Source organism: Limanda limanda, chromosome 6 (assembly GCF_963576545.1).
Source record: "Limanda limanda chromosome 6, fLimLim1.1, whole genome shotgun sequence".
Taxonomy (NCBI): domain Eukaryota; kingdom Metazoa; phylum Chordata; class Actinopteri; order Pleuronectiformes; family Pleuronectidae; genus Limanda; species Limanda limanda.
The window spans coordinates 23,701,302-23,726,847 of NC_083641.1; the positions used below are offsets into that span (position 1 = coordinate 23,701,302).

Below are 25,546 nucleotides of genomic sequence, written 5' to 3' on the forward strand. Positions count from 1 at the left end.
TTTCATTCAAAATAGTTTATTGCTGTCATGCAGAAGTTCCATAAAAGAGACCATCACAGAAGATGCAAAATGATCGTTTTCTCTGTACAAATATACCGTGTATGTTTCCATAAATAGAAGCTCAAGATGAAGACAGAGAAACGGAAAGTGTGGTGGGAAGTAAAGAGGCGAAGCTGATCCACTCTTCTAACCCAATATAGGTTTAGTTATAGCAGTTGACATGCATCATCAATACGGTGCAGTGTACTGGGTACAGACGGACACACACTCACTCACACATTCAGATGGTATAATCCATTTTACAGCTGTCGTGCAAAAGAAGCTTCAATCAACACCTTTAAAAAAAGTACCATTAGGAAATTGATTATTTTCTTTTTCACATGGTTTCTTTAAATAAAATATTTCGTCTTGTACATCCAAACCACCTGTTACATTGTGAGGCTGGGGTAGGCCGACTGTTTTCTGCAGCACTTTTTGGTAGTTCGTTGATCGGGAGCACCCTAAGTCTACTGGTGTCCGCACTACTGAAGTAACTCGCCTACGACTACTGATGCATAGTTCTGTGCTCGTATACAAGAAGCTGTCGATATCAAAACCGGCACAATGTTCCTCACGCTGCCGTGATCTGAGAAGCAGAATTGTCCCTGTAACAAATGTAAACATAGCGTCCCTGGGGGACACCGTTACAGACAGAATACGCTTGGACATTCAGCGTCTGACCTAAGGAGAAACGGGATATATAGATCAGGTGGTCGTGTGTTCTGTGTAAAGGGGGCGTGGCCCGACACACTGCGAAATACAAGGCCACTGACAGACAGAGATTTGGCACATCGACGTGATCGATCGTCTGCACTGGAGAAGGTGGATCACAGAGAGACCCCACCTCTATCACAAACAGAGCAAATCTTATTATTATGCCTTGTAATTTAGCCCTTACCAGCGCCCCCCCCCCCCTTTTATATCATCCACCTGAATAATCAATAAAACAGATTCAACAAAACAGAGTAACAAAATTCTAAATTCAGGAAAAGGGACATTTTGGATCCGATTTAGATTTTAGGATTATCCTAAAACCACAAACACATAATTGCTTCTTTTGTTTTTAATAGTTGTGGCTAAAATTTGCTTCAAGTACTTTATGTTAAAGTCTTTGATATGATCTTGTTTTTCATGGTAGATTTTCTGTTTAACATTTTGGTAATTTAGTTCTTGTAATATTTTGGTAACATTTTTGCCCAGGGACAAAAGGATACCTACATCCAAGCTCGTCATTTGAACCAGGAAATTCAAACACTTATTATTACGTACACAAAAGTCGGAGACTCAGACTTCGGGACCAAACAACTATCAGGGGTGAACCTTGGCATCGTTTGAAAGCTGGACATTTCGGCAAAGCATTTTCCAACCCTGCAAAACGATCCTTTTGTAACAGTGCAGGGAGATTAACGTCTCGTCCAACTTTCTCTTGTGGACAACGATGTCCTGCTCTTGGGTGCGATCCAAGAGCTGCAAGTTATTATTACACTGATGTTAATCCGAACGACACTTAACACTTTATCTGACAGCCTAAAGAGAAATGTGAGAATATATTCTAGTCCGGGACTTCTGTGACCACACTCCGGCCGTAACAGAAAGCTGAATGAGCAACTGGCTCTGCCAAGAAGACGACAACAAAGGACAGGAAAAGTCGTAACTGTCAATAAGAACAAAGTACTCAGTGAAAATAAAGGAGTGCGCATTCACTTTGGATTCGTAGGCTAGGTGGCTAGGTCGCAATAAAGGAAACATCGAGTGTAGTCAAAGCGGGTTGACGACGAGAACCAAGCAAACACTAAGAGCATTCGAGTATCAATCAAACAAAAGTGAAGACATGCAAAATTTTATAGATTGTAGAACAAGAACGAAAAACCTACTGGGAGACCAGTTTTTCTTTGAGACTGGCACAATTTCCTGCAGAATAAATAATACTTTACATTCCAATGTACAAATCTACCCAAATCCCGCATAACCAACATTGACCAAAGAAGAAGCAGATTAAACTCAACAGCTGCTTGCTCCCACAGTTTCTCACAGTAGGTGTCGTACCTACACAAAGATGCAACGGCAACAAATGGTGAAGACGTTTCACCATCAATGAACCACAAAAACTTCCAAAACCTATTTTTTCTCCCCAAGAACAGACCAGAGGAAAACAGTCCGACCGCTCTGACAGCCTCCAGTTCATGTAGCCCTTATTTCCTCTGCTTCTTGAAGATCTTGAAGGTGTGTTTCTTGCGGCTGGCAGTGGAATCTGTTTCTTCTCCCGTTGAGCCGCTGTCCTCCTCCAGGGGGCTCTTCTTGGAGGACAGCTGCGGGATGCGGCTGTTGACCTTTGGCCCCGCGGCCCCCAGTTGCCCTCCTGTAGGTGACGGTGTGTCTGGTTCCGTGGAGTTGGGGCTGAAGGAGCGGGACGACTCGGACAGACTGTTGATCTCTCCCAGGCTGGGGGACTCCTCCATGCTGTACACCTTCTTCACGAGAACAGGGCTGTCGCTGACTGGCTCGACGGGACTGATCTCGTGGACGCGGTTCCCTCCGTTCGGGGTGTGAGCGTGAAGTGAGAGGCCGTCCTCCGAGCGACCGGACAGGCCGTGCATGAGAGAAGTAGGCTTGATTAGGTGGCCTTTGGAGCTGTAGGCTGAGAGCCGATCCCCGACTTGGGAGAGTGACAGGGAGGATTCAGAGTCGGAACGGTTCAGGTCTCTGTGGAGGCGAAACAAAAAAAGAAAAAGTTAGCGGAAGTGGAAAAACAATGAAAACCAGTTAAAAGTTGAAGCCTTGCATGCTGTGGAAGATCTACGCTACGTCTGCAAAGCCATGGACACGCTGGGCACAGCCTGGACTCCGGAACTCCACACGTGTTAGTTGTGCAAACAAAGAACACAAAGAACAATGAGACGGGTCGGAAGAGAGACAATGCATAGATTGTGTAATGCTTTCATATGCAATGATGTGAAAGCAAAATGAAAAAGGAAACTGGAGAAAGCAGGACAACTGAACTCAGTTGTTTAAAAAATGAAGAAAAGGTTGCCCTGAATATGGTGCATGAGTTAAAAGAAATGAAATGAAAGAAAATGGAAACAAAACAAAACGAAAACACACGCACATGCGCTGTGTGTGTAAAATGGAGAAGAGATGGGTACCCGAGGCCGTCGCTGCACGAGGAGTGAGCTCTGGAGACGTCTGAGAAGGTGAAATCAGGAATGGGATCCATGGGCTGGAAAGAGGCGTGATATAAATGGGAGGAATGAGGGGCTACGCAACCACCCACAGCGCTGGGTAAACAGGAGGAAGAGAAGGAGGACAGGGACTGGGGGGTTGGGATGCTCGTACAGATGATAGAGGGATGAGACACGGCCGAGGACAGGGGGGGCAGAGGGAGGCAGTCGAGCTGCCCAAACGACTGGCTACGCATTTGTCTGAGGGCGGCCCGAGACCGGGATGGGTATGGGGATCCCTCGCCCTGCTGCCCCGGCAACAGACAACTCTCTACCAACCTCTGGGAGCCCATGGCCAGCTGGGGGTCAATGTGGCGTTGGCGCAGGGACATCATACTGGGAGCTGTGGGAACAAAACAACAGAATTATCAACAATCACTTCACAGAAATAAGTCGGAGGGAGAAGGGGAGACTGAGGAGGAAGTGGGTGATAAATATATATTTTTCTTGATTTTAAGTGGCATTGATCTATGGAAGAGTTACCAGCTAAAATAACCTGCTTACAATGATTGGCTCTTTCGTTAAAGGAGGTGCTAATTTACAATATAACACTACGGGTGAAGGAAGGGCTGCACAGGGTGGTGACAAGATTAAGAAGAGGGGGTCATAGCAAGCAACTGAGGAAAGGTCAGGAAAGTTTTGGACAAACGCAGCACTGTCTTTTTCTTTTGCAGCGTTTTGACAATTAAAAAGTTTTCCAGCTTTGTGTGAGCGTTTGAAGGTCAAGGGGGGGGGGGACAGGGATGTCGGACTGAAGAACTGAACTGGGGCATGAATAAATGGCCAACCAGGCTGTTTCCACACGGGCTGAGAGTCTGAACCAACGGACCACAGGTCACTGGCTCGCCGTTCCAACAGCCGGGTGCCGTCTGTAGTTCGGCCTATGAGGCAGCAGTGGGAGCCAAATGCCAGAGAGGTGGTGGAGGGAGAGAGGGGAGTGAGATAGGGAGTGCAATTAATTTTGATTGAAGACTTACTCGCCTCGGCAGCTGCAAAGGGAACCTGTAGTAAAACTTTTGCTCGCTGTTAGTCAAACCTAGTTATAATATGAAGTCAAATATACAGGCCGTAGCAACAGGGCCACAAAGTGTTATGGTAATTGTGTTGTGTTTTCCTGGATTAGATGATGTGTGTTTTGAGGAAGTCTTGTGTTTTTGCCCGAGGGTTTGATGAGTAGCTTTAGCCTATTTACAGTATTTACAGAAATGAAATTGGGCACCGACTATGCTAGAACTTGTGTTTGACCCAAAGCAGATTCAAACGGTCTCAGGCAGACATGAGGAAACAACCGCTACAGACAGGTCAGCACGGAAACTTGTACTCAAGATGAAGTGTATTTGTCATGACAGTAAAAAGTCTTCAGTCTCCAGAATCGAGTCTCGTTAACACTTTTATCCAAAAAAATGAGAACAGTTAACAAATGATATTCAACTGGACAGACATGTGACTTTACATGATACAAAATATACAAATGTAGAACAACACTCATTGATGGACACAAGTGACCCCACTACCTCCAACACCGGGAAGAACATGAGAATAAATTTGTGTAATTGTAGCATTTAAGGTCCAAATTCTCATGTGGGCTGATATTTGGATTTCGAAGACGTGGCCTTGGATTGTGTTCGATGGCTAATCCCCATTGAATGGCCGAGAGATTCGGATGAACCCTTACATTGCAGGGTTCCGGGCACCATGTCCTCGTCCATGTCGTCCATGTCGTCGGACATGATGAAGTGCTGAGGTGTGGCTCTGCTGCCCGATGAGGAGTCGAGGTTGAGGGCGGAGGCCAGGGAAGGGAGGCCGGGGTTGTTGACGATGGTGAAGCCGGTGAGCATCTCTATCTGCTGCCAGCGATGAAGCCGCTCCCGCAGCGCAGACGTCACCTCACCCAGGGCTTGTCTGAGAAACAAGAGGAGAAAGTGGTGCAGGTTCAAATAAGTGAGGAGGAGAACTAACTTTTTCAATATACCTGCATCAAGAGATGTTAAATCAAAATGCAGGGTTCATACACATTTTGACCAATGGATTTCCATGACTTTTCCATGACTTTTCAATAACTGTAAACCAAATTTCCATGACCGAACATTTTGTGAAATCTCGGTGTATACGCGAAAAAGTGACAAAACGTAGTATTCAAACTTACAATGAGAATTCCAAGGAATACAGTATACCTTAAATGACACAAACCCAAGTATGCCTGCTTATATTTTGAGCGTGAATTATTTAAAACTCAGCATAAATGAACTAGGGATGGGCATTCGATTAAATTTTCGTAATCGATCGTCGGGAGAATTAACTATCGATTTTCGATTAATCATTAATATTTTTATATTAAAATGCACTATTTATAGGCTATATTAAAATGCAGTTTAAATAGAAAAAACACAGCGTGTTTCCTCATTGAGATCTTCATTACAAGATGAACAACTCTTGTGGCAGTTAAACGGGATCAGTTCAATGATTACACTTGAAAATATGCGCTGCTGTGCTCTTAAGCCCCGATGAGAGCAGCAGCTAGCCGCTGAGAGCTAGCTGGATTTGACAGGTCTCTACTTCTCAGTCCGGTTGTTGTCACGCCCTCACTCCCGGAACCCCTCACTGGACTGAGGGTCCGTGTGCGGACATGAAGCCGAGCAGCGGAGTCTAGCTCCGGGCTGCTTCCTCCAGCTGCTAACATCCTCGCTGTGCTGCGTTCAGGGCAACTCGGATATTCCGACCTCCTGCCACATAGCAAACATGCAATAGTTTTCATCGATGAAAAAATACCGTCATCGACGAAATTCTTAATGATCAATTAATCAATCGTCGATAAATTATGCCCATCCCTAAAATTCACGACATGAAACTATGAATATAACACATTTCCACGACTTTTCCAAAACTTTTGGGAGATTATTTTTTTCCATGACTTTTCCAGGCCTGGAAAAACACATTTTTAAATTCCATGACTTTTCCAGGTTTTCCATGACCGTACGAACCCTGAAAATCTGACAAAAGTGAGCAGCTTCTAAGTTGCTCAGTCAGGTCAGTGTTTGCACAGACTCACTTTGCTGACAGTATCTTGTGGTCCACGTCATCCAGGGAGGAGCTGTGAGCCACATGGAAAGTCCCGAAGAGAGTGTTCCTCTTTTTCTTTATCTTCTCTGCCTGTGCAAACAAGTGACCAAACATTTGTCTCAGCTGTATTGACATTAAACTTGTGTGCATAACACATGTGTGTGCGTGTGATGTTTCAGGGAATTGTGTTTGCAGACATACATTAGAACTTAATATATATTTTTTTAGAAAAGAAGCTAAAATCAACAGCGTCATTATAATTTAAATGGTTTGTCAATAACTGGTTTTCACGTGCGTACCCCTTCTTTGGCAATCAGCAGCTGCTTTTCGGCGTTCTGCTTCTTGATGTTGTAGTACATCACTTCCACCTCATGGGTGAGCTGCAGCCACTTCTGGAGAGAATCCGGCGGCGACCAGCTGCTCCGTGACTCCAGCTCCTTCTCAGCTTTCTTCAACGCCATACGCACCTGCAACACGTAAAATATTAACTGACAAATTAACACTTTGAATTTTGAGTCTTTGCAATTATAATTTTTTCATTGTCATATATATTCTTCATTATGAAATAAGCTAGAAACTACATTTTGCAGAAAATATGAAATATTAGATGAAGGAAAAGTTATGAATATCTCCCCCCCCCCCCCCCCCCCATGTCCTATCTCTTTGGTATTTATGAGCCAACACATAATTCTAATTTCATGATTATTTACACAAAGTACTGACATGATTCAATCTAGACCTACTACAGAAGCCTTAAGGATCACATGGACCCGTGTGTATGGTGAAGGCGTGGTTGCACCACAGTAAGCGGTGAACAGGCCTTTCAACAGATCGGTGAACACGAAACGTGTGTTGTAACACCGAGTCTGAAACCTTTGCGTGTCTCCAGTTTATCACTGTGGGAAAAACTGTGTGTGACACACGCGTTTTAACTGGATCACAGTGATAGCGCCCCAGGCAGATACTCGTGTGTTTTTCTTACTCGTGTGGGTTGTGCTGTTCCTGCATAATTCCAAATGGACTTCAGTGGGTGTGTTAATACTATAGCCAGTGCGACTCTCATGGACCTAACCAAACTGTGCTGTTGCCAAGGTAGAATTTTATGAAACCCTATCCATTCATTTATATTCCTTGTTAATGTTTTAATCTCTTTGCCAGTACCTGGTCCAGCTCTTCTTCTGCGTACTTCTGGCGACTCAGTTCGTTCACCGTGCCCTCACGCAGCTCTCGCAGCCGGTGGGCCTCCTGCTTGGCTGCGTTGATCTCATCCCTCATTCTCTGCTCCAGGGTCACCTTCTCCACCTCCACCGTGCGGTGCTCTTCCTGGGCGATCTGCAGCCTGACGACACATAGGAGGAACAAAGAGATAACCGTTATTTCTCAACATCCGTTTCTCTTGAAGGAAGAAAACATTCATGACTGCACGACGAGGCTGAACAAAGGAATGTAGAGTAGTGGGCGCCTCTGTCATTTTCTGTGGACACATGACGTGTAAGCATGTGAGTAGCATGTATGTGCGGAATGCAGAACTTGCATCGGTCATGCCTCACCGGAAACAATGGCTGACACATAAAACAAAGAGATGGGGTCAGCTGCTCGGCCGCTCACAATAAACTGACATCAGAGGGAGCAGAGCCAAGGAAAGGAACAGCTGTGGTGTAACTTTAGAACAGTACAGTACCCAATGCTCCTGCAGTAACCAGAACATACGACTGTTGGTGTAGGTGGAGGATAATTTTAGACCTGCCTCTTGAAACAGTTTACAATGATTGTCACTTATGACATAATTATTTGTGCTTAGACACACACAGGCCATTTTAATGTACAGTCTTTAAAACTCAGGGTTATTTGAAAATGGAAATTAAGGGCTTATCCAATCAGTCACTACGGTGAAATTTCCAAGTCCCAGTATGACGAGGAAACTCAACAGAACTCATTTTTTGTTTTCAGACTCTTAATGTTTTCCTTAGATCTAAAGGGCAGGTCAGTAATACTATCTCTCAGTCATAAGGGAGCAGCACTCGCCTGCTGCCGGGCCAAACTAAAGCAGAGGGAGCAGAGAAGGGCAGAGGAATGAAAGTTGATCCCTACATCTCTCTATGGAAAATGTGGCTGGTGGGCCGTCCTGCTAATGCTTTCGACCCTGACCGCTGCCGTGCTCCAGCTAAGATTCAACAGCACTGGCACAGCAACAGAGGGAGAGGACGCCAAGTGATGGTTCAGCTCACCAGTGGTTTAGGGGCTCAAAGGATGCAGACACAGTGTCTGTACAGACTTTGTGACAGAGTTGAGGTGGAACAGATTATTTATATTATAATATTAGTATATTTATCTCACTTCTTATTTTAATTCTGGAAATCGAGGATTCAAGCAGAATGTTGGCGTCCATGTCTTTTTCCAGAGTGTCTCCCTGCGCGTCACACCCCTGACTGAGCACATGAGCTGACAGCAGTCATGCTTAACACCAGTGAGGTAGGGTCAAACAGCGTCGTAAAAGTCACCCAGGAAGTACGGCTCTACTCAAAGCCTCCTCCCACTGCCTCCCAACAGGGAAGCCACGGCTGGGCCAGGCTACTTGACACCAACACAGGATCTGCTTGAAGGTATGGAAAGAGAGCAGCTGGCAGCAGGGATCAGGAAGACATGCACGGCTAGAGACAGAGGACATACCTCTCTCCCCCTCACCTCCTAAAACACGTACTGTAACAGAGAGTCCTTTCTCGCAAGTCACACCGACCTACAATCATACACAACACAACACAATATCCCTTCCACTGCCACAATAGGGATGGCAATCAAAACCCGGTGCCAGACAGTCTGAACCATTTGGAATCACATGCCTCTCAGCTCATCAATTCCTTTGCATCGTGCCCATTGCTAAAAACGAAGTCAAACTAATGGTCATTGTTACTGGAAACTTACAACAAGGAGTCATAGTGGAGAGTAAAACACTTTTCTGAAGCTTAGTTTCAGTTCTCCTCATTATGTTGGTAAACTGGTTATTTCAAGTAAGGCATGTTAGTGGAGAAACCAGCAGCAATTCCAGGAATGGCAGGAATCAGACACTGACGCTGAAAAACCCTTAGCCTATTTTTTTTTTCCACAGAAAATTGATCATTGCATTTATTAAGAAATGTAGTGATATGCAGAAATGACGTTGGTCTCAGGAGAATGTAATCTATTCTAAACCTCACATATGAGGAAGTCTAATTAGTCAATTTAAAATGATTAATTTCTGCCCAATATCGCACTTTTGATTCAGCTACAAACAGTCAGTGTAATATGCTTAATGGTTCCACTTCATGAGAAACAACATATTCAGATTGTCTAGTCCAGGTGCTGTATGTGATGCAGCACAGTACAACCAGAAACAACCAACAACTACTAACAAGTAGGGAGGAATCGGCAGGGACCTCCCGATACGATACTATCACGATACTTAGGTGGCGATACGATATGTATTGCGATTCTGTAATATTGCGATTCGATATTACGATTTCCTGGGATTTCTTTTGGTTATTATTATTTTTTTTTTTTAAATACTGGACCATGGAAAAATGTTGAATCATTCCTTCAAATACAACACAGTCAAATTCACTTAGAGCTTTACCAGTTTTATTTCAAATATTAACATTAACTTAATGACTGCCGGGCAGCCAATAGAGAAAATGTGCCCTATCATTGTATAGCCCCTGTCAACTGCACACAAACTGACAGATTAAGAAATGTATGCCACTTAGGCTACTTTTAAACAATAAATAAAAGGTAAATTAAATAGAATGAAAAAAAGTTTACTTAAAATATAAACTTTGAAATAAACAAAAAGTAGGCTATTGTTATTTGCATGTAGCCGATGCAAAGCTAGTGCTTGGATATGTTTAGATTCTTGTGCAAAAACAAGAGCTGGTCAACATGCTCTGGTGTGATGTTCCTCCCCCCATATTTCCCCCCCGGTATAAACCAATAAATATGTTTTAAAAAAAAAATTGATTTTGGAGGCAGCATATCGATTTAAAATCGTCATTCACAAGAATCGCGATTTGTAACTGAATCGATTTTTCCCCCCATCCCTACTAACAGGTATCCCAGAAATATACTGAACAACGGTTATTGGCCTTGAACATGTATCAAACTTCTCTGGTTTGATCTGCGGAGGAGAATTAAGTTTGAGCAATTAGCTTAGCAAGTAAGAAATGTCAGAGCCAACTTCAAAGTTGGCAGTGGCAGGCGTTTTTTCACAACCGATTAAAGTCTGAAGCCACAGAGGCAGCAGGTAGTCTGACCTGCCAGTCTTTCAGAGGGACGGAGTTTGTCCCCAGCAGAGCAGTCATTGGCTTTATTGGTCAGTGTTCGACCGGCGAATGCCAGAAAAAATTACTTTCCTTCCTCTGATTGTAATGCTCCAACAAAGAGATACACCTCTTTTGTCTGTTATGATGGGATGGATGTCTGGATACTGTGGACAACTTTCATTTCTGACTCGTTAAGTTTCAAAAACCTATTTTTCCAACATCTGTGTGGGTAATAACAGATCATATAACAACAAAGGCCGAAAGTCGCAGCTCATCTATCCCCTGTCCGATGTTCCAGAGTCAGGGATGTGATGGAGTCATAGGGCATCGCCTGTCATTGCTCCTTCCTCTGGGCCAATAAATGGGACTGAGCCTCTCCCTGGTTATCAATCTATCTCAACATGACATAACCAGAGATTAAACACATTCCATTTTGGCCACTCTGAACTTTCCTGTAGGCTCAACCTCAGGCCGAGTGAAAATGTAGGAATATCGAAAACTGAAGGACAGATAATGAAGATTAGGATGTTTCCACTAGACAACATGATACCACACCAAGCTCATACTGACCAAATGTCATTTTGTCTACTTTATCTTGCAGATAGTGGCATCTGTAGGTTAAACCAATCTAATAACAAAACAACTACTACAAGATTTGTCTAATGCTTCAATTCAATCATAGAAAAGCTGCAACTTCACAAAGTTCCTGTTCTCCCCCAAAACTACTTCCATCAGAAATACTTACAATGACACAAGAAAACCTTGTGGATTTAAACATTTGATGTCATTTTGTAATGTCTCAACAATTTAATGGCCCCATCCATGCACCTCAGCAGTGCCTAATCCTTTAAACAGCTCAAAAACACTGAGCTGTAAATGAGATGAAGTAGTGAATGAGTCTCCTTTAAAGGAATAAGAGGAGAAGTGCACGCTTAAAAGCACATTCGCTGCATTCCTCGAGGTATTAAGAGGATCAGAAAAGTGAGATTTGTCATTTAAACTTTAGTTATTAGTCAAGATGCTCTTAACAGCTGTATAAGCAGTCTATTTGGGGGGTGCTTCATTTCAAAACATTGAGGCAGCAGAATACATCAGGTTTGAGCATTAGGTAACTGCACTGCACATATTCACTTGTTTTCGGGAATAATTATAATAAATATCAGAGGATTAGTGTTTACCATCATCTTAGAGTGACTTATTTGTTTATTTCCCCCAAATTCTAGTTCTCAAACTCAAAATAATCTCTCCTAAGGACCCTACTGCATAATCACCAAAAGCTCTCAGTCTTTTTCCCCTCCAGTGTCCTGAAGCCGTCTTCTAAACCCATCACCGGAAACATCAGCAAGATGTCGATGCGACCACATTACCAGCAAACCAACCACCTCTGATGGGTTCCACACTTTACTAGGAAGACGATTGGCTGCTGTACTGAGAATTGAGATATCTCTTCACCACACAGTTTGTGTTAGTACCAACATTACTCTGTGTTTCACAATATAAAGTGTGCATAATTAATTTAGGAAGCCTAACTGCATGCAGTGATCATATGCGTCTGTGGCCTCACAGCACGAGAGGTAACCACACTGTCACATGATCGTATGGTCATTTCTACTATCGACTGAACACCGACATGCTGCAGCAGATTTCCTGATATCATTTAGTAACAAGCTCTGATTTCAGCTTTGTGTAACATGCAAACTGATCACTCAGAGAGAAAGATAGCAACAGAATATCTCCCCGATTTTAGCCATTTGACATCTGGACAATGTCAAGAGAATCCAGTCCTGCCCTTTCACACACACAGCAGATTGTATGAGATGAGAACTGAATGATCAACAAGCCCCCTCGCTGGCTGTGAATTATCTGAACAATGACCATCTCTATTCACACAGGACACTTCACAGACAAGGTAAAAGAGAAGCTGGCAGGGTAAAGTACATTTCATGTCCGGTCTAACGAATACAGACATTTGCTTTCACACATACAGCTCCTCTTGGTAAAGACAAAAAAAAGTTCAGGGTTGCAATGTGTGAAAGCAGCTTTTGTCTCTCACACAGCCCCCCCCCCCTCCCCCACTCTCATGTAACAGAGTAGACACAGAGGTGTGTCTCACAAAGCTTCCTACCATGATGACACAGAGTTGTACAGAGTTGTCAGACTGGCTCCAAGAGCATTCCAGCTTTTCAAACAACAAACAAAGTAAAATCAACAGTCATTTACCTAAAATATATAAAATGTGCAACAAATGTTCGAATATAATCAAATGGTTAAACTTAATGTCAATAAGACTCCTTAAAAGTCAATATATTTTGACTCATTTGTCTCAAGTTCAGTGGAATGAATCACCTCTGATGACCCGACAGTCTTTCGAATCCAACTTTAAAACAGTGGTGACTCTGTGTCAGTGGAATCCAGGGATAGTGGTAATGGAGTAATGACTGTAGCAAAATACACAGAGAACCATTATATGCAAACTCCTAACAATCCGGTACATCTTTCTTCTGCATAGTAAAACTTTGCTCTAAGTAAGTTCAAGGGAGGGCAGATGTAGTGCGAATTAAATTGGTTATTTGCATAAAATGCACTTGTTTGATAATTAAAAGTTCTCACGTGAAGGCAAATAAAGCTTTGCCATATTTGAAACTACACTTTATAAGGGGGGGGGTGAAACTGTGTGTGTGCACAATACTGTGTCTGAGTGGTGGGAAAAACCCTCACTTCTGTTGCAGGTCATGCAGACTCTGCTCAGCTCTCTGCAGCCCCTCCAGGTCTGTCATCATCTTCTTCATGTGGTCCTTGGAGTAGCGTTTCTGGATGTAGGCAAACCAGCAACCACCCATGCCTATGACAATTGACACTACCAGCATGAAGTCCTTCAGGTGGTTATGTCTATTCACTGTGAGAGACAGAAAAATGAAGAACATTTAGTAAAGACATATACATCAAAATCATACGGTAAATATGCAGAGGAGGACACGTTTTTTTCGGCCAGGAAATGCATCAAGGACATGAGACAAAGCTGCTCTATGAGCACCTTCACCAGGATGTGGTGTGAAGCCTGCACACGAATGCAGCCTCGTCATACCGCAAGTGTTGCGGCGCGACACAAATAGACGAGTCAGTAGCAGTATGGCTGCGGTGAGAGGGGTCTAGAGCAAAAGACCACGATAAAGCCAGCTTAACACGGCCTATTTCAGTCTGCTCACCAATGCTAATAAAGAACATGCGCACAAAACCACACAACGGCAGCTATAACGTTTTGGTACTAATGAGAAGCTAAGATCCTAATCCTAGCTGCAATTACTCTCAACAGCTAGGATTTAGGTGTGAGTACATGTTGCCATTGCTAAGAATTCATTGCTATTGAAAGTCACAGCAGCTTAGATGCAGCAATCAGATTTGTAAGAAGCCTTGGATCAGACGCAGATTACTGCTAAGGTGTCTTTTTTTCTTTTCAAAAAGGTATTTTTTATCATTAAATCCAGAATCCAGCCTAAGTATCATAAAGTCAATTTGATAAGTCAGGAGAGACTTGCCATGCAGCAACTGACACAAAGACTGATTTTCAGCCTTCAAAGCGACACAATCGTTTTTCTTGCAAAACCTGCAAAGGGGTGTGCGGGAAAGAGATGTAGAAAACACGACTTCTACTTCCTGGAGTGAGAGATAGAGGAAGTGAAGTGACAGTTAAAATACATTAGCACAGACACATTTCCCTTCTTGCATAACATCATGACGACATGGCAGCTGAAAAGACAGTTCTTCACAATCGTCTTCCTGCCTCACGTCCGTTCCAGAGAGATAAGACAAATCACAAGTGACACATGAATCATAATTTAACATGTCTCTCCACATCAGGCCTCTGTATGGAAGACCTGTCACATCACGGAGTCTCCAGCTTGTGGTAAATGATGGTGGTAGAGGAGGCCTGTGTATATTCCTCTAGACTTGCTGATATAGCCCAGAACAAACACAGGTTCATCAGAGTCGAGGATCTCGGACCAGCTGTTACTGCTGTTGTGCCATAGCAACAAACCAGAGGGCAGGAACGGAGAATTTAAAAAGGACAGTAAAAGGATCCGGTTTCTACGAGTAGGAATAACTACACTTCAGCTACATATGAGGAGTCAATATTTGCAGATCACTTAAGTCTTAGCAAACAAGAGAGAACTCCACAAAATGAGGTCAGGATATGTAACCGTTCTATATTTGTCTTGGATCTGCAGAGTGACTGAGTGCAGGTGCTTAAAAGAAATGAGCGCCGTCTGTGATAAAATTAAATACTTTGCTTATAATAGACTCCTGGCTCCATTTAGTGCTCTAAAACAGGAAACACCGTTTTGCCCTCTATACAATTTGCCTCATTCACTGTTTTTCAAGAATACAGAGAAAGCAGGAAGTGACATTTAATTAACCATAAACAGGAAATGGATGCACTCCACTGTGCTCGGTTTAATTATTACACAGCTGTCCACGGAAGTAGCATCAATCCTCTGTGACACGTGTCTAAACATGCTGCTGCTGCACACAGTGGGTCGGTCGGACTGTCTGTGGGACTTTGAGAGGATGTCACAAGCAGGCAGCCTCGGGTGTGACGAACAAAACCTCCACAATGACACATGTCAGACACAGACCACGACACACTGTTCGCCAGTGAGGGTCGTTTTAAATGCAAAACACCTCTTCTATTAAGTTTCGTTAAATCTACTGTTTCTGATTCACAAAATACAGCTCTTATCCGCACTCTGCATCTTAATGGGTAAGTTTAAGATGGAGCTCAAAGGCTAGGGAACCCTCCGCACACCATAATAAAAATATTTCAGAGGAGCAACTGACTATTATTTTCATTATTAACTCATCTATTTTCTCAAATAAATCAAGTATCAGCTCAAGGAGACATACTCAGATCTTAATTTATGCGACTATCAGCCCAAACCCCAAAGCTATTCAGGTCACTGTCGTATGACAATAAAAATAATGTATCTTAATTTATGAGGCTGCTTGACATCACATTTTTGGTATTTCTGCTAGATAAATTATGTTCTGGAGTAACTGCTGTTTTTTAAATGCATTTTTCAAAGTTCAGAGACTGCTTGAGAAAGTACTGCCGAGAGGTATGACAGCTGAGACACACCCAATCCCCAAGGTGACGTTCCAAAAACAACGGAGACAGACCTGAAAGATTTCAATGTGTGATAGAGTGATACTGCAGAAGGAGAGAGGGAGAGGATGATCAGGATGTTTCTTTGTCTAAGGCCACACACACACACACAGAGGGGTGTGTCTGGAGTACAGAGCTGTGTGGTCTAACACTCCTATAAAAACTGAACCACCTAAAGTAAACCAGTGGGTAAATGAATAAGTGAAATAAATATATAAAGCAAACGAAACCTGACATATCCCAGGGCCGGTGAGAAGTAGCAGCAGTAGGCGATGGTGGTGACATAATGTTGGGAGGGTGTTAATGTTCTTCCAATTGATGGGAATTAAGGCGAGGTGCTGAGTTCGTTGTTTGGCAGATATTTTACGCCTCTCGAATGACCAGTTTTATACAAGTTGAGCAATTAATTTTGGAGATTTGGGAACGCCATAAACTTGATAGAATGATTTTCATTTGAAGAGAGTAAAACGCGTTCTGGGAGCACAAAACTCAAGGCTACAAATCCTTTAAAACCAAAAGACCAGATACCTCCAGACCAGCATAGAAATAAGTAGAGGAAGTAGCACTGACAAGCTTTTCAGATGTCCTGCCATTTACAAGGACAATAAATGGGCCTGAATTCTAAACCTTAAAAAAAAAGGTAATAAAACTGAATCTGTTTTATCATCTCTATTCAGGGATTTGAAGTGTCTGGATTAAATCGCTGAGGATATTGCATGGAATTAAAAAGGAATGATGTAACATACTCAGGGGAGCTCCAAACAGGACAGTGTCCAGGGCTTTCAGCTGCAACTTCTGCACGTGGCTGCGATCCAATATCTTGAGAATAGAGAGAGTCAGCGTGGTGTTCTTCACGGCAAGCCTGAGAGAGAACAGACACACAGTTATTCTGCAAGAACAAGGAGGGAAGAGCAAAGGGCACAATCTATTTGGAGCCATTTGTAACATTACCCCATATCTTCAAAAGAAACTGACACAAAACACTAATAGTGAACTAACTATTCTATTTTTGCACATGTAAGCAATGGATTCCTGTAATTCCAGCCAAACAAAAACAATTATAATAATATAATAAATTCAATAAAAGAACACTGACGTATTTATACAAGGTAAATAATCTCAACTATAATTAATTGCTAGCACGAAAAGTTATCTATTGTCATAAATACACTTTGTGGCTTGAGTCTTATCACTTTCAAGTATTAAATATTTATTCCTGAGCGAAAATGCCAGTCACATGTGAAACATATATAAGTGGTCTTAGCTAAAGTCACATTTTTATGATAAATCTTTAAGAAACATTGATACAAGTCATATCATCACTCACCTTGACATGGCGCTGCCATTAAAACTCATCTTGCGAAAAGCTTCCACGTATTGTGGCAGCTCCACATAAGTGATGAGCCACTCAACCACCTCGTCCACTGTCCAGTTATACACTGAGAAAAAAAGAAAAAGAAAACAATTTAAGCAACCATTCAACAATGACTATTTGATCAAAAGCTGAAATTAAATTGTGTTTGAATGGTTTTCTCTTGTATCTTTGCTCTAACAGCTCGTTAAAGAAAAACAGGGATCCTAAACAATTATAAACATTAAGAATGATTTTCTTTCCCTCTGGCTGAAGCAATTAATCCCATTGATTGTATTTCACTTGCTATGAGTTGACTGAAGGCAAAGATTTTCTGAAAACAATAACAATGGCTGGAAAACAGACAATACAGAAGATACTAGTGGTGTTTATGTGTCCTAGACATCGGGGAGGAAGAGATAACAAATGAAATCTGCCACCAAATATTAAATATGACAACTTTACAAAAGGTTGTGTCACTTTGCCAAATACTCTGTCCCCTTGTGTCGCATCCCTACTCAGCTCATCTGAAATTGATGAAAACACCTTTGAATGGCATGACGGATGGCTGAGTCAGAGAACTAACCTCAACCCAACATATGGAGCCAAAACAACAATGTGTCACTGCCATAACAATTTCAGACCCATCATGTTCTTCTATGATGCAACGCTTGATCACACTAATAAGCTGGGAAGAGAAAACTGCCACGCAGCGTCTGTCTGAGAGTTAACAGTGTGTTGAACTAAAAAACAGTTTTCTGGCTCTAACCTACCAGAGCCCTGTGCAGAAACTGCAATGCAGGGTAAGCCAGTTCTATAAGCAGAAAAAAAAAGAAAAGGGAGAATGGTAGCCAAAGGAAAGAGGTTGAAAAAACACGAGTGCCAGATACAGCAGAGCTCATGAAAAGTGCACAATACTCCAGCCACACAGATAGGCAGGAGGAGGTGAGAGCGATGTGAATTTCCTGCTGACAGACTCGATGATAACTTTGCCACTGGCTGGAGCTGATAAGTACGCAGCACTTTGCTTGACATGGCATCTGGTCAACCTCCTTGCTCCTTTGTCGGGCGAGTGAGGAAGTCAAGCGCTGCAATGTCCTATTCACACATTCAGTCGCAGGGAAATACATAACCCTTGAATTACTGGCTGTAAATTAAATGCTGTTTTTCTTTTGGGCTGGCACTCGTCGTCACGAGGATTGTTTCATTCAAACACAAACAGTTGTTAGTTCAGGTTCAAACAGTCAGTATTGGCAGAGCGATGCGGAACACGGTGTGCAGAACAGGAGTCACCGTCCCAGGATGCATACACATAAATTATAAATGTTGTAAAAGAAAAGGCTTGTTTCTGCTTCAACTTCAGGATAAAAAACCCAGCCTTAAATAGGTACCTTCAGAGCCCTTCCACGCATTCCACAAGTCCTCCACACTGATGAACTGGTCATCTCCATGGAAGGTGTTATGCTTGGCCTTTGGGTCATGATAGTTGAGATCTTCTCTCAGGAACTGCAGGACGACAAGGACATTTGTAATGGTTATAAACACATTTTTAACCGATTATGTAAACTGGTCATTGTTAGAATACTGCATTTCGACTTCCACTACTGACAATCTTAGCATACAGAACTTGAGTCTTCTTGGTTTGACCAATGTTTCAACGTAGAATTTCATTTAACCCCTTTGTTTTTTCTCTCTATCTTCTAATTCAGCAAATGCTCACATATTAAAACAGATTGGCACATTTTTTTAAGGCACATATCTCTACCAAGACCCAACCATCCACTTATGAAACCAAATTTTAAATCCATTCAACCCAAATTGTTCCATGGATCCACACCAAATTGCACCAACGCATAGATATCAGTCTCCTCAATATAATCAAGATACACCAATATCCAATCAGGAAATAAGTGAAAATGTCAAAAAACTTGCTCCTGGATCTGCCCCTTTGCTGGATCTAAACCATTGAGTTCTTTCTAGGCCAATGTTCCATTATTTTACCAAGTTTTGATCAAATTTGTTCAGTAGTTTTTGCGTAGTCCTGCCGACAAACAATCCAACCAACCAATGAACAAACAACAAAACGGCCAGAATACACAACCTTGTTGGCTGAGGTAACAGCACAGTCAGTCTGACCCAGTAGGGGTTGGCTGAATAAAACAGGTGGAGGGCAAAGACCACATTTTAAAATGTTTAAAAGTTTCACATCCATTGTGAGGACTGACCTATTTGCCACTGTGGGTTTTATGACCCCAATAACAGGAAGAAATGCAATTCTTGTGGCTCATGTGTGTATTTCCTTCACACACACACGGCGAGAAAGAACTTCATGCTAAAAAATCACAGTGCAATAAAATGTATGGCCCTCTGGATTCCATTCTTGCCCCCATTGGAGTGATAGTCGTCCACTTCTACTGAGCTAAGGAGCCACACTACTTGTCTCCCACTGTATTGTAGGCTAACTCGGTGACTATGTTTAATAAAAAATAAAAAAAAGACCCTGCACAACATCTTGCACCCCCACAAAAGCCGACTCATGCAACATGTGTGGAAGACAGTAATAGGTCATGGTGCCATTCTTTGCTGATGGATTTGTGTGGGAGGGTTTCACCTGCAGTAAGGAAACAGTCTCTACTGCAGGTGAAATACCATGCTTCTGGAAATACTGAATACTTAAGGGGAAATTAGCAGGACCTGTATAATGGGACCAAGGCCAGATGGAGACTTTGATCCTGGTTATAAAGAAATCAACAACCTCTTTATTCAATCACTGAATGATAAAAGGAAGCAGGACTATGTCAAGTGCTCTTAATTGTATTCCTCGGCTCAAAGAGACTTCAGATACGAGTGCGTACTACATTGGGTTCTTTGCCTTGGAGCTATTTGCATAGTAAGTGCCTCTTTCTATAAGCAGAACCGGTTGCAGTCATGTCACAGCTTGCTCTGGTCTGTCCTGAACCCCATGACACAGACTGAACTACACCGAGTGAATGCGCCAGAGGAGGCCGCCTCAAGGCCGGAGCGTGTAGTTTAGTCAACAGCACAGGAGCAAAACTGCATGGAGTCCACACAGCGACTTTCAAGGAACCAGTGACGTGTGAACAGCAACAGACCCAACTTATTTTTTAGATTTCCAATACATCAGCCAATACATACATATTGTTTTTAAGTGGTAATAATTCCTAAGAAATGTAAGTCTGTTTTACCCCCATCAGAATCTACAACATGGATGCCAGTAGCAACCAGACTTCAGGAAAAAGGCACCGGAGACAATCTACTAATACATAATACATGGACAAAACCTCTGGCGAGTCACACGCCACAGGGCAACAGTGATGATACCTGTTAGCCTTCTTCTCTGGACTACCTCTATGACCGTTCAAACCAGAAGAAAACCTTGATCAAAGCATCAGTTCATGATGATGCCAAATTCGTAGACTGGTACTTACGCCGTCCGTCTCCGACAAGTCTATATTGCCGTTTGCGTCATCGTCCATCTGCTTGTGGATACTACGGATCGCCTCAAAGCTGAGAAGGGCGTTCTCATCCTTGCACAGTGAGTCATCGATGCGACAAAAATCTGGTGGAGAAACAGTCATAACAAGAAGGTGTTAATGGAAATTTGAAAGTGACGGCTCAACAGCATTATCAGTATTATTCACATTTGTTAGTGTTTGTCAGAAAACTTTCTGTGTTCACCTTGATTGATGATAATGCTGCTACCAAGACAGTATATTATTACAACTACAGCAGCTTCTAATCCTACAACAACAACTACTACTACAAAAAGAAGATTAGACATTTTATCTGCATGCAGCTGGGTTTTTTCAAACGCTGTTATTTGTGAGTACTCTAAATTCGTTTTTAGTTCCCATGAAAACTTAGAAACACACCTGTTGCACCAGGAAGTAAAAATACAAGTTCTTTTGTTTTAATGACTCTGTAAAGGAAAGACATTTAAAAAAAAAAAGATCAAGTCATTCAAGCACTCGTGTCAGTTCAATGCTACAATAGCTCTCTATACTCCCCCTGGTCATGTGATGGCCAGACAGGTTCATGGCTTTTGACCTTTTGAGCTTTTTGCAGAATAGTCAGGATGCAAAGTCCCCGGCTGGATTGCTCTTACTCAGCCTCTCTCTCGCAAAGATAACCGAACTGTAAAATTCTGCAGACAAAGCCTCATTTATAACTGAGACTTACACTCAATATGGGGATGGTATCGTGAAGCCAGATACCACGAGTGACAGACCTACTACGCAGAACAGCAAGGGGCCTTTCAACAGGAAACCTCAGTAACATGTTAGGATATCAGTGTGTATTAAATGTAAATTGGAGTAATTAAGTGATCAAGCCTACTGTAATTTAATTAGTGCACCCTGTCTGCCCTCTGTGCTCCCTCTCCTCCCTGAGGGATTACAAATTCTCTGCCACAGATCAGAGATAACATCTCCACTCCAGCCGAGAGGAAACTTGTTTAGCGTGTGGTGCAGACAAACTTGCATGCTATGTGAAAGGGCATGTCAGGAAACCTGCAACAACAACAGTCGGTTCATTGTTGTATTTTGATTTAAAGCTGTGGGGCTGAAGTAAATTCACAAGTAAAGTGCCTCTGAATCTGTCTGAAGCAAATGTTTTATTAAATTCTTTTGAAGTCGGTCTTATACAACCACTTTATTCTGTGTGTTACTGCCATATTACTGTTAGATTAAGTTTTACAAGACGTATGTCAACACAGGTTGCTTGGTTGTGTATTTCGTTGCATTAAACCCACAAAAGGGGAAGGAGAAGGTGGGGGGGCTTTGCTCAACAATGTGAAAGAATAGTTTTCACTCTCTAACCGGATGTAAGCTTGGTTTTTTTTTTCTCACCAACAACGAGCAGCTACAAAAGTTTTTTCCACAACTCTTTAATCACATCACTAAGGTTTTATTGACGATGATGTTTGATTCTTCTTTATTTTAGTCTGCTGGTAGATGGGCACACTTTGGTTGAACAGGTGAAAATGATTCTCTGAGGAAAGAAACTTCTCATGTGGTTACATCTTCCTTGTGACAGTATGGGGTCATACACGGCCTAGCTCATGTCGGTGTGTCAACTGATACAGCTTTGTCATAAATTATTGTCGCCCACAAATAAGTGTGCATTGTGTTGGCGGGCTGGCATTAACAGCGTACTTCCCCCTCTCACTAATCAACTCATCATATCAACCCTAGCGTTCTTTACTCCACATGTTATGACAAGTTGGCTTAGCAGCAGTTGAGACAAAGCAGAAAGTGAAAACACGCCTTGATTTAATCGCGGCAGCAGTTCCTGTAGCCATGAAGGGTTTTATGCCTCTTATTTCTCGACATGAAGCGGTACTAGGAAGGATGGATGCACAACCTGAACTTCTGTGTAGTGAATAGTAAATGAAGGAAGTCGCACTGGGCAAGCATTCAGGCTTTAGAGAACCTGGAAAACCACATACCTAAAAGGTAATTGGTGTCCCACACATTCACTCATTCGCATCCACTGTGTCTAACAAGGAGTGACATTTAACCCGGCGAAAACCTGCCCCCTGCCACACTACTACACAGAACCTGGCCCGCTTTCTCATTTGGCTTGCAAATCTGCAGAGACACAAGATAAGATATTTACATACCAGTCAGCCTGCTTCTTTTTTTTAAAGAGTGAAAGTTATGCAAGTCACTCTGTGTGCCTGCATGTAGACAAAGAAAACATCCGTAACTTTGCCAGCTCGTAACTGAAGTCCCTCTGCCTTCAGTTGTTGAAGGCGAAAGTTGTTCTGCCTTTAAAAATACCTGTTAAACTTTGAAAAACTCTGTCAAGAACACATTCCGTCACACACTGTGGCCTCTTGGGCCTGTTACAACATATGTTTGTAAAACTCTGCCCTGAGTGCAAAATGTGTACGGACAACTTAGACCATGCCGCACCTGTTTAACCGCTCTGCTCAGCAGAACCAACAAAAGATCCTAGTAGTGGCAGTTTTGAGTTTTTACTAACAACACAGTGGATAGATAATGTGTTTAAATATTCGGATATGTAAACTTGAGCAGCAGTGATAAAACTCTATGGGAAAAATACCCTGAGTCATATCTTGTCATCACTGGCTCATACATTATCACATAAATCCAGGTTCATGTGAAGCTCAGGGCCATGCCAGATGCAACTGCCGTCACACTTCATGTGGAATCCCTTCATGAATTACTGAGAGGGGTTATCTTTACACTGCCATCTTTTTAAAATCACCCCAAAATGTTTGAGCCTTAATTTAAACCATAACTTGCTGTTATGGGAACCCAACACTGGCTTTTACTCTCTAACATTAGGTTGCATAGTTGGGAGACACATGATAAGTTTAGAGGTGTAAATCCAAGTTGTAAGGGTCGACATTCCCATAGTAATTAGTCCTCTGCAGTACAATGACGTCTGTGGTCAAATGGTTTAGGTCAGCTTTTAATTTTAGAAAATATGCAATGAAAACTACAATGTCATATTTGCAGAATTAGTATTACTTACATTCTCAAATATTCATTTTACTAATAATATAGAAATAACAAAGTCATATATTTTATTTTCTAATTTATATTTAAGGTGTATACTTGTATATAAATAGGTTTTTTAAACACTTTAGTTTATTATATTTATTTTAGTTAAGTTCAAGTAATTGTTTTGATTGTGTGGTTTTCATATATTTTTTATCTTTGCTAAACTGGAGCCTGTGCCCCCAAAATGTCATGAACAAAATCTTGATGAATAACCATTTCTGTTAATGTGTTTTACTGCCAAAATGTAGGAGAAATGTTTTTGATGCACAGTTTGACTGTTGCTCTGTTATTGTGACAGTTCTACTGAAGGCACACATGAGACCATTAGCTCAATTAGCCTGTGTCGGAGGAGTGGGCTTGATATAAAGTTGGAGGACAAGGCTTAATGGAGAAATGACAGCTGGACTATTCTCAGCATGGCTACACAATCAGAAAGATGTCGCAGCAACAGTAGTGCTCCAATCTGGTGTGTGTGTCTGTGTGTCTGTGATCTCAACACTACAGCTGGATTGAAAATGAACATGTACAATACAACAGCAGACTGATTCCCTGGCTGATCACTCACCTGGAAGCCCACTTTCACCTGGACTGTCCGACGAGGGCGAGCTCGTCTTCTCACTCCAGCTTTGTCCAGCGAGACACAGGCAGAAGATCCACAACAAGGACACGCATGTGTTGAACTCCATGACTGCTGGTGCGAGCTGTGGAGAAGACGACAAAGAAGCACGACGGTGGAAAGCTTTTAACCAAATGTGACGCTTCGTAAATAAACATGACAGTGAAACCCAATGCGAGTTGCTTTGTCTCCTGCGAGCATATGACACCCCGGCGGTGAGAGGGAAGTGCATTCATCTGCTTAGTTACATAAAAGATGCCTCTGCAGCAAACACATGCGATCACTCCTCTTCTTCCTGGATGGATCAGTCGCTAGCTGGCTAATGCCTGGCTTAAGCTGGAGGAGCACTTAAAGCTGGAGGGAGCATTTAAAGCTGGACGAGCATTTCAGGGTTAGCAGAAGGTTTAGGGATCTTGATACAGATCCAGGGGAGAGACATAATACGATTATATAAAGTTACAGCAGCCTGGGTTGTTTGTTTTGTGTCTGCTGCTTACCTGACAAGCCCCAGCTAGCCAGCTAGCTAGCTAGCTAACGTCTCGGCTAACTACGGATTTGAGGTGAAATATCCAAAGTAACATCACTAAAAAGAAAAGGTTTACATGACCACCTCCTGTTTGTTTGTCTCACTGTTACTTTACGTCACCGTCGACTTACATTCACCGTTAGCCCACCGGTGACGTTTTAGCTATGGTCGCGAATCATGTCAAGTGTCGTCATAAACCGGAGAGTTTTAAGCTAGGCTAGCTCAACATGCTAACGCCACCAGAAGGAGAACACCGGGGGAGAAGCAGCGGAGTAAAGTTCACCTGTTGTCATGTACCGCGGGCAGGAGGAGGACGTGTGGCTTCAGCTGCGTGTCAACATCCCGGCAGATGTTCGGACGATCCTCCGGAGTTCAGCCTGCTGCTGCTGTGAACTCCACCTCCTGTTTGTGAAAAAAAAAAAAAGTGTGGGCTCTCTTTCTCCTCCGCGATCGAGACTGAAGCGAGAAAAGCCGCAGAATGTGGAGGCTCTGTGGGTCTTGTCTTCTTCTGCAGCCCTCCCACCACCACCACCTAACGGGCCACTGGTTCCCAGTAGCGAGTATCGCCCCCTAGCGTCCGCAGGGTAACACTGGGGATTACAAGGGGCTGCTGAAGTGCGTCATCAAGTGGTAGCTCTGAGGCATTACACCCCATCGCCAGCAGGGAGGATCAGTTTGTAATTCCAGTGATAACACATTTTATGAATAGTTGTTTTCCTAAAATGGAGCATT

The 25,546-nt window shown here is 42.7% G+C and overlaps 1 protein-coding gene across 4 annotated transcripts; it reads right to left on the reverse strand.

Annotated features, from left to right (window-relative positions):
- On the reverse strand, nt 1–25,306 carry stim1a (stromal interaction molecule 1a). Of its 4 annotated transcripts, XM_061072864.1 has the most exons (14): nt 25,098–25,306; nt 24,238–24,373; nt 20,571–20,701; nt 18,513–18,627; nt 17,098–17,209; nt 16,517–16,632; nt 13,328–13,505; nt 7,479–7,656; nt 6,617–6,784; nt 6,307–6,407; nt 4,933–5,159; nt 4,046–4,126; nt 3,183–3,600; nt 1–2,742 (listed from the first exon to the last, which is right to left on the reverse strand). In XM_061072864.1, exons 2-14 carry the CDS (start codon nt 24,356–24,358, stop codon nt 2,232–2,234), a joined length of 2,457 nt encoding a protein of 818 aa, XP_060928847.1. In that variant the 5' UTR covers nt 24,359–24,373; nt 25,098–25,306; the 3' UTR covers nt 1–2,231. The 4 variants fall into 4 exon arrangements, with proteins under 4 accessions (XP_060928847.1, XP_060928846.1, XP_060928844.1 ...); XM_061072863.1 differs by lacking the exon at nt 4,046–4,126 and having other exon boundaries at nt 3,537–3,600; XM_061072861.1 differs by lacking the exon at nt 4,046–4,126.
- Nucleotides 25,307–25,546: the final 240 nt, after the last annotated feature.